We start from the raw sequence: 10195 nt of genomic DNA, 5'->3' as shown, positions 1-10195 counted from the left end.
AGTGGAGACGGAGCGTCTTGTCTCCATAGGTAGACATGCTAGCGTCTGGAAAGAAGCTCCGCATGTGCATCTCCACAGGGTAGCAAGAGGCATCCATGCAAGCATAGTGGGCATGGTATTTCTTGAAATCCCATCCACTATGCTGTAACATCTGGATGCTGTGAATGTACGGAGTGTCCAAACCGCAGTTTATTGACCGTGGGAACATACCCATACACTGCAACACATGCACGTAGGTGAGTCGTTTTTCTGCCTTAGGTTTTTAAAGAGAAAAATGAAGAAAAAAAAACGCACAAGAGCCACTTGCAACTCAAAAAATATTTATTAGAGGGAGAAAGGAAAATTAAAAACAAACATCTGCAAAGAAAAGAGCAACTGGTAACAACTGCTCAATATTGCACATTTTCTCACAATTACATCCTCAAAATGGCAGGATAGAATTAAAAAAAAAAAAAAAAGGAAAGAGGAGCTAAAGATGGGTGGAGAAAGGAGAGGGGGGAAAAACAAACAAAACAGAAAAATCAGTTAAAGAAAAAAAAAAAAGTGGTGAAATTAGGTTCAAGTAGCTATTACCGAATATTTACCTGATAAATTATACTAATCCAGCAAGGAAAAGGGGGAGAGGGGGTGGATAAGAAAAAGGGGGAAGGGAATTCTTAAATGAACTGAGTAAATTGTACAAACATCTTCTCACAGGTTCCAGCAGTAGGCGATTCCAGAGATGAAAGGATTCGATACTTTAAAATGAACTGTAAACTTCTTTCTTCATTTTAGTGGACTTGTTGAATGCTAAAAGTTTTTTATATTACAAAAGTCTCTTTTCTTCTGTTTTTTTTTTTTCTCTCTGGAACTTTGTGTCACTTCTCCCAATCTTTGAGTTGACTTTTCCTGTGTTTGGTGCCTTCTCCCCAGAGCCGCATAGGTGTTGCGTCTTGTGCAGCACGTGGACAGAGGCTTTATGAATGTGAGGTAAAGGGAGAAAAGAAACTGAGACATCGTTAGTTTCTGATCATAGTATCTCAAAAGGCTGAACAGATTTAACAAAAAGTCATGTACAAAAAGAAAAAAAAAAAAAATCCCTTTTACCCACTTTGAAATGTAAAACCTATTCACAAATATTCACATAGCTTATTAAAAAGCTAGTAGCTCTATAATCTTGTCGTCACAGCATAAAGAAAACAGGCGGATCTCCCTTACGAGTGGTCTGAACGCAAGGATATACAAATATCTTCTACAGATTTACATTGTATATCGACATCTGTATTTTCCCCATCACTGAAGAAATTCAGAACGCAACAAAACATTTTCTACCGACAAGTGTGTAAAATTTCTTCGTGCCGACTTGATGTTTGGTAATTTCATGTTGAAGGTGCTATATATAAATATATATATACACAAACAAGTCTGACCACCACAAAACACAGGAAATTACCAACGCCCGAGTTTGACATTCTGGCAAAACAGAGACACCCAACAGTTTGTTTTGGGATGCCTGGTCTTGGCCTGTACCCTCTGGTCCAGAGATGTTCGATCTGGAACAAAACAGATCCAATAGAGATATGCGGAATTTCACGTGCACACACAGTGTGGAGCATTAATCATGTGTCAAAAAAATAAACACATTGGTACGATCTGGTAGGAAAAGCCTGGTTTAGAAGTTAGGCAAGACTGCTAAGCTTTGCTTGCAGTCAATCTTGCTGGTGTCGTTCCCTGCATACGCAAGAGACAGGGAAGCCAGGAAACTCTGGCATTCCTCCTCACTTTCGAAGGCCAACTCTGACTGAACGTAGGAAACTGGTAGCACCGGCCGAAAACTAAAGAGTTAAAATAAAAAACAAAAGTAGTAGAGAAAAAAAGGAGCAAAGGAAGAAAAGAAAAAACAAGTTAGAACAGCAATGACAAAAATTGACAACCTTCTATGATAAAAATTCTAAGACATTTACGACAAGAACACATACCCACCTTCAGTCACTAAGTATGCAGAACCATGCTAAACACTGACCCGTATCTGGTTTCAAGCTATGGTTGAAGCATATGCTGCTCATAAAATGCTATATCTATAAATATCTCTCTCTCTATCTCCCTCCATCTATCTAATAAAAATTCAATTAATTTTGGAAATTCGGTTTTTCCCCCTCGATGGAAAACCCACAAAAATTCTTTAGGGAAATGCATGGAAGCACTCAGAGAAGAATAAGGTTAAGTTCACACAGGGCGTTTTTGCTGCAGCAAAACCTGATTTCTTGGCAGGAAAGAAGCTGCGGCAAAACCTCAGGTTTAGGTGCAGATTTTGTGCATTTGTGTCTTTGTCCATGCTAATGTCCAAGACTTTTCTGCAGAAAAAAACGCTGCAAATAATGATGCCTGCGTGTTTTCAACACCCATTCAAGCCAATGGGTGAAAACGCTGCAAAAACGCTGAAAGAACAGACATGCTCTGTGTCCAAGAAAAAGCAGCAAAGCACAAAATCCTGATGACACAAAAAAACAATTTGTTTGCATGAGATTTCTGAAATCTCATAGGCTTTGCTGGTACTATAAAAAGCAGCTGAAAATTAGCATAAAAAACGCAGCAAACAAGCCCAGTGTGAACATACCCTAAAAGGAAAAGCACGAATGTGCCAACAAAATATTTACATTCAATTAGATATTGGTGCTGTCATTTATACAATTCTACCTTTTAAAAGGGGTTATCCCACACACACACTGGTCTAAGAAAGCCATGAACAGACACTTTACATACACATGTGGTCATAATTGTTGGTACCCCTAGTTTAATGACAGAAAACCCACAATGGTCACAGAAATAACTTGAATCTGACAAAATAAATAAAAAATATGAAAATGAACAAATGAAAGTCAGACATTGCTTTTCAACCATGCTTCCACAGAACTTTAAAAAAAAAAAAAAAAATGAAATAGACCTGGACAGAAATGATTGTACCCTTAACGCATTATTTTGAGGCAATAACTGCAAACGATTCCTGTAACTGTCAATGAGAGTTCTGCGCCTCTCGACAGGTACTTTGGCCCACTCCTCAAGAGAAAACTGCTCCAGTTGTCTCGTGTTTGAAGGTTGCCTTTTCCAGACGGCATGTTTCAGCTCTTTCCAAAGATGCTCAATAGGATTTAGGTCAGGGCTCATAGAAGGCCACTTCAGAATAGTCCAATGTTTTCCTCTTAACCATTCTTGGGTGTTTTTAGCTGCGACTGAGACCAAGCTGTCTGACACTGGGCAGCACATTTCTCTCTAGAATCCATTGGTATTGAGATTTCATTGTACCCTGCAGACTCTAGACACCCTGTGCCAGATGCAGCAAAGCAGCTCTACAACATAACAGAGCCAGAGCCTCCTCCATGTTTCACAGTAGGGAGAGTGTTCTTTTCTTGATATGCTTTATTTTTCCATCTGTGAACATAGAGCTGATGTGCCTTGCCAAAAAAGTTCCATTTTTGTCTCATCTGTCCAAAGGACATTCTCCCAGAAGCTTTGTGGCTTGTCAACATGTAGCTTGGCAATTTCCAGTGTGGCTTTGATTTTTTTCCCCAACAATGGTGTCCTCCTTGGTCGTCTCCCATGAAGTCCACTTTGGCTCATTCAACAACGGATGGTATTATCTGATACTGATGTTCCTTGAGCTTAAAGTTCTCCTTTAATCTGTTTAGTTTTTCTGGGCTCTTTTTTTACCATCCGTTTTATCCGTGTCTTTGTTTTGTCATCAATTTTCCTCCTGCGGCCACGTCCAGGGAGGTCGGCTACTTTCCCATGGAGCTTATATTTCTGAATATGTGCAACTGTAGTCACAGGCACACCAAGCTGCTTGGAGATGGTCTTATAACTTTTACCTTTAACGCTTGTCTATAATTTTCTTTCTAATCTCCTGAGACAATTCTTTCCTTAGGTCCATTTGAGTGTGATACACACCATGTCACCAAACAGCACAGTGAGCATCTGTAGCCCTCTATACAGGCCCCCTCACTGATTCCAAGATTGTAGACACCTGTGATGCTAATTATTGGACACACCTTTATTTAACATATCCCTTTTGTTACATTTTCAGGGGTACCATCATTTCTGTCCAGGTCTATTTCTTGAGTTTTTTTTTTTTTTTTTAAATTCAGTGGAAGCATGGTTGAAAAGCAATGTCTGACTTTCACTTGTTCATATTCATAGATTTTTCATTTATTATTACTTTTGTCAGATTCAAGTTATTTCTGTGACCATTGTGGATTTTTGTCATTAAACGAGGGGTACCAAAAGTTTTATACATCGTCTGCGATTAAATCAATGAAAGATGCATGTACATGGAGTCACAGCATATTTATATGTATTATTTATAATGTACTTATTTTTACACATTTTTTCTTTTGTTTTTTTTATACTGTATTATACTTTTTCTTTATTCATTATTTTTATTTATATTTATTATATTTTTTTGTCTATTTATTTCAGTATTTCTTTTTTTGTGGTCAATATACTAATATGGGCATTTTTGTTTTATTATTTTTTTCATTATTAATTATTATCATCTGCTGTGACCTGTATCTATGCTCAGGATGTTTTATGGCATTATATTGTATAAAAACTTCTCCTTATGTCTATATTACCCCCTTTAGTGAGGGTGGTTCTGGTATAAGCGGTACATATGGATGCATTGGAAATAATCCTTATGTTTGGCCATCTTGGGTCGGGCATGCGCTGTGCACGCACCTGCCGCGCCGTGGAAGGTATCCTGACGGAGTCGGCCTGCGTCTGTGTGTCCATGGTTACATGGGCGCCATGACGGGTGCCGGGTTCCGGGATGACCGGAAGTGACGCGGCGGGGAGTCTGCGTTGGCCGTGCGCGTCGATGTGGCCATAGTAACACAGCCACTATGACGCGCGCTCACTACCGAAAATGACGTGGTATCTTTGCGCCGTTTGCGCATGTCGCATCATGATGACCGCGCACACCTGACATGGACTATGATAATTATTGCCAGTATAAGAGGGCCTTGGCCCAAAACAGTGGCCATACAGCCCCCCCCGAGGAAGCCTCTGGGCGAAACGCGTCGGGGATTTTGCCAGTGCCGCTCGACCTGTCCACATGGGTAAGAGACACTATCCATAAAAATCCTTTCTGTGAACTCCTTCGGGTTTGATGCAGATTGCGAAGTATAGAGGTGCTTATTTAGTCTTGTTACTTGTGAGTTGCTAGTAGTATAGTAAGGGAACATTATCCCCTTTGCTCCCACACTTTAGGATGTTTACTTTGATCTCTGTATGAGGTATGAGCAATTTTATGCACAGGCACTTTACTATCTCTAAAAACTTACTCTACTTATACCCTGCACTAGATGTTATTTAATGGTTTACATCCTGTGCACATTGTGTCGAGCGGTTTATTGTTTCCACCTTGTATATGCTCATTGGACTTGTGATTACATGTATTTTATCCAATAAAATTGATTGTATATTTTTGCACAAAAACAATTGTTTTGTGTGATTTCTTGTTAGAGTCAATATTTCTCCAGGCATTTTGGACTCAGGAGGTTCTTGGTATGTGTCATTATAATAGAGAGTTGCCTGACTACATATATATATATATATATATATATATATATATATATATATATATATATATATATATATACACATATGCGTGTTCTTTGTATCTAGTGTGATGATCAATTATAGGTATGAAACTTTGTGTTAATACCTTTAACGTTTGTCTATAATTTTCTTTCTAATCTCCTGAGACAATTCTTTCCTTAGGTCCATTTGAGTGTGATACACACCATGTCACCAAACAGCACAGTGAGTATCTGTAGCCCTCTATACAGGCCCCCTCACTGATTCCAAGATTGTAGACACCTGTGATGCTAATTATTGGACACACCTTGATTTAACATATCCCTTTTGTTATATTTTCAGAGGTACCATCATTTCTGTCCAGGTCTATTTCTTGAGTTTTTTTTTTTTTTTTAAATTCAGTGGAAGCATGGTTGAAAAGCAATGTCTGACTTTCATTTGTTCATATTCATAGATTTTTCATTTATTATTACTTTTGTCAGATTCAAGTTATTTCTGTGACCATTGTGGATTTTTGTCATTAAACGAGGGGTACCAAGAATTTTGACCATATGTGCACACGATTTTACTAAATTGCAGGATTTTCTATATCGTAAAGAGTTTATCCTTTAAGTATTAGAAAAGTCCATGGCCAATACTGTGATAAAAGATAGAGACCCTGCCAACTTACTGCTAAATAAGTTGGTTTTTTTGACTGATTTTTTTCTTTTTATGGATGGCCTTTGCTTAGCATTTGAATAAGGCGTGGATCTTCAGGCAGTATCAGTGTCAACTTCTGGCTGTACCCTGCAACAGCTGATCTGTGGGGGGTGCTGTGTCCCCCAACCTCACCGATCAGATACTGAGGAAAATGGAAGTGACCAACCCCTTTAACTATCACAATACCCTTTAAATTAATATGAATGAGCTGTCAAATGCATTTGAAGCTCAGTTTTTTTTAATTTCAGAAATCAATAGTTCACATTAAAATAATAAGCTTTGCAACATATATCCCCGGCAGAATCAGTCTGTCTATCTCTGCCCGTGTGAATTGAGAATTTTCAGAGTGAAAGCTACGTTCCGGAAAAGAATACGACTTCTCCAATAAGATATATTACAAAGTTAATTATTTTCAGGTGTAATATTGATTTTTTTTTTTACTAAAAATTAAAAAAAACTGCTGCTCTTTAAATAAAAACATAAAATTATCACTTTTTGTATTACAATTAAAAAAAAAAAATAGTAAAGCAGCATTTTGCAACTTGTGGCTCTCTAGCTACACAATTCCAAGCAAACCCCAATATGCTGAAAATCGCTGTAGCCTGGCAAGAGGAAACTCGCCCATACTATATGTAGTTCTTAGGCTAGTTTCACACTAGCGTTTATTCGACGCAGCGCACGGCGCCAAACCCCGCCCCATCCGGTCATCGCCGCCTACTATCGCACATGGACGCTTGCGATCTGCGCATCCTATCTTTAGCATAGGGTGCGCAGATCGTGCGCTAGTAGGATTTTGGCGTGCGCTGTGCACTTTTGAAGGTGCGCCGTGCGCGCCGAAATGCAACATGCTGCGTTCGGCGCGCACCTTTAAAAGTGCGCAGCGCACGCCAAAATCCTAATAGGGTGCGCAGATCGCAAGCGTCCATGTGCGATAGGCGGCGATGACCGGATGGGGCGGGCAGGGAGCCGGGCTTAGCGGCGCCGTGCGCTGCGTCGAATAAACGCTAGTGTGAAACTAGCCTTATTCTTGACAATTTTGTTACAAAAAAACCCCCAAAAACATTCATGTTGTTAAGAATGGTTTGATTTGAACAAACTTTTTGAATCTACGTGTAGTAAAAATAAAAAAATTCTAATATTTACTGTTCTGGTCCCCTATATTTTGCTTACTAATGAATGATTAGCAGAGGACACATTTCCCAAAATTATACTTCTAGTTTACATGACTGCATACATCAATACTTACCTTTATTAAAAAAAAAAAAAAACCACAGGCAACAGAGGTTTGCAAGGGAGGAATGAAAAACCCCCAACTTAGCAGTGACGCTACACTATATGCCAGGACCAACCCTGATCTAGAACATGTCTAGTTACGATCATATGGTACAAGCTTGTATGGAACAGAAATCTCTATTCCTTCATTATATCTGGAGGGGTACCAAAACATTTTTTTCCCCCTCAGAAAAAATAAAAAGGTATTTCTGCATCTTGCCTGAACTCAATCATGATCTGTGCGTGCCGAGAACATTTTGTTTAGTACTCAAGTTCCCGTAAATCACCAGAGAAGGTTTTGGCTCCAAGTAACATTGTAAGATCAATGACTAATCTTCAAATTTGTAGGCTTCATCTGAACCTATAAAGATCTAGTTTTGGTGAGAATTAAATAATATGTAGTATTTAAAGAGGCGGCAGGTGACTTGAATACGGCCCCGGTCTGAATAATTATAGAGTCAAATACAAGTGCCTCTTACAGCCAGACCATTCTCCCCAAACGTCTGTGTGTCCCTTGACAGATTTTTTTCTTATCACCTTCTCATCTGGTTCTATCAGTAGACCTCCAAAACGATCAAACTTTCATAAAGCATGAGCCCGTTGTCAGCGACACACAATCCTTAAGTCATGCGTGGGTCATGGTTAGAAATGCTTTGATATATTACCCCAGTATCTACCTGTCCACACTTAAAAATACAATGAAGCATGCCAAAGAAGCTGAAAACTAATTGGGCAGCCTGCACATACGTTTTTATCATGGCCTTAAGGGCTGCCTTCCTCTCCCTTTCAGCAAACTTGTCGATGAGATAAGCAGACATGCGCGGAGCTTCTCTATAAAGCTTGAAAAATCGATGATAATTTGAAAGAGCCCAAGCGCTGCGAAGAGCAAGAGCATGCGCAACACAAGGGTCTTCCTTCAGCTCTTTAGTCAGATAAGCCATTTCTGTAGTTAGATCTGGAAGAGGAGAAAGAAAATCACAAATCAAAAGCCGCAAAACCTATACCTGTTACCCTATTGGCCACACTGCATGTGCAGACAAGGTTTAGCCATTTGCTTACCCCCAGAGTTTTGCGTGAAAATGTAATATAATATACGATACGCTGTAAACTCGCCAACATTTCCGGCAAGGTTTTCACTGTATAACGATTTCAGCTGGGCCTGACATTGGTTAAATTCCTCGTGGTCCCCCTACATTAGAAATAAAAACATTTAGGTTACAATCAAACACAACCAGAAAAACTATGCACTTTCAGTCCTATCCGAGAGGCATAGGGTAGAACGAAAGATGGAGATTAGAGAACAGGTTTGTTTTAATTGAATATTTTTTATTAAATGACAGATTTATAAAGCCAATGATTGACAGCTTTCCTGCAAGACTGGGCAGATGGGAAATGCTGTCACTTATAACCTTTATACATCTTCTGACTTCAATGTTTCTCCTCATCAGATTCCAAACTCAGACACATTCACAATTTTTTTGCCCATCTTTAATAATTTCAAAAGTGGTGATCTCAGTTATACATATGAATGTTTTAATACATCAGAAAAATTACCTTTTCCAGTGCTATCCGTGCATGAGTCTCGTACACGTCCACAGTGAACTCTGTGCGAATGCCTTGGACCTGCAGGGCATACAAAAAAAAATAAATGATAAACCATGCTAAATAATTGAATTGTCCGGGCTTTGACTAAAACATTTGTAGACCAGTGTACATACTGTCACTTATTCATCAGTATTACCGATTCAGGGGAATTACCGCATGTATGCGATTTGCATCGTATCAATTCATTTCTATGTAGAGAAGTTGAAGAAATCTAGTCAGCATGTGATGGTGATGCCTCAAATCACATATATGCAGTTACAAGATGGCCCGCTTGAACCAGGAATACTGAGGAATTGAGATGGCGTGCCCAAAGCTTTAATTTCTTAAAACTGCAAGGTTTTATAAATACAACAACACTTGGCAATTTATCTTTCTTAAAGGGAAGGTGCCGTGTTTTTTCATAATTTAATGTAAAAAAGAAAATAGTATAAAAAGATAATGTCCCCTAAGCTTGACTCAGTGATGAGTTTTTTTTTTTTTTTTTTTTTTACTGTATTAATGCAGCCACTGGGGGCTGCCATCTTACCTTTCTGGCTGCTGAACGACACTTTCCATGCTCATTTACGGCAGTCCCTGGGCATAAGAGAGAACAGTCGGCTCCCGACCCTATCTGTATCATTGCAGCAGCATCAGCTGCGAACTGTAATCAGCAAAAAAGAAAAAGGCCACAAATATACCCGCAAATAGGGTCCTTCTATTCTGCCTGCTCCACTTCACATGGGTCTTGTATTTTGCTGATGTGCATATGTGCTGACTATTGAGGGTGGCTATTTTTGTCTATCTAACCCACTCTAGCCCTCAATGGTTTAGATTATGTGTGTTCCTTGTATGCTACATGCCTGACCTAAGGTTGGGGTATCTATATTCTGAAAGGTTTATTTAGACTGCATTACCTTTCGGTTTATGTATCCCATTTGAACAAGACAGTCTCTGAGCTATATGCTATCAGTGTTTACCGCTTCTAGGGTTGGAAATTTATTCCCCACTATAATCACACATTGTCTATTTTTCTAACTCATGTATGGTTCAATGTTTCTATTTGCAGGTA

The 10195-nt window shown here is 39.1% G+C and overlaps 1 protein-coding gene across 2 annotated transcripts in view; it reads right to left on the bottom strand.

The window, feature by feature from the left end:
- Positions 1 to 303: 303 nt before the first annotated feature.
- Positions 304 to 10195, bottom strand: part of LENG8 (leukocyte receptor cluster member 8) — a 42700-nt gene continuing 32808 nt past the window's right edge. For both annotated transcript variants that reach the window (XM_073571019.1, XM_073571017.1), the window contains exons 13-16: positions 9097 to 9165; positions 8602 to 8731; positions 8290 to 8497; positions 304 to 1814 (exon numbers count right to left, since the gene is read on the bottom strand). In XM_073571019.1, coding sequence (XP_073427120.1) covers positions 1652 to 1814; positions 8290 to 8497; positions 8602 to 8731; positions 9097 to 9165 — 570 coding nt within the window. In that variant the 3' untranslated portion in view covers positions 304 to 1651. The remainder of the gene's footprint in view (positions 1815 to 8289; positions 8498 to 8601; positions 8732 to 9096; positions 9166 to 10195) is intronic.

Source organism: Dendrobates tinctorius, unplaced genomic scaffold (assembly GCF_039654945.1).
Source record: "Dendrobates tinctorius isolate UK_male_01 unplaced genomic scaffold, ASM3965494v1 ptg000028l, whole genome shotgun sequence".
NCBI classification, from domain to species: Eukaryota; Metazoa; Chordata; class Amphibia; order Anura; family Dendrobatidae; genus Dendrobates; species Dendrobates tinctorius.
This window is presented reverse-complemented; position numbering and strand designations above follow the sequence as displayed.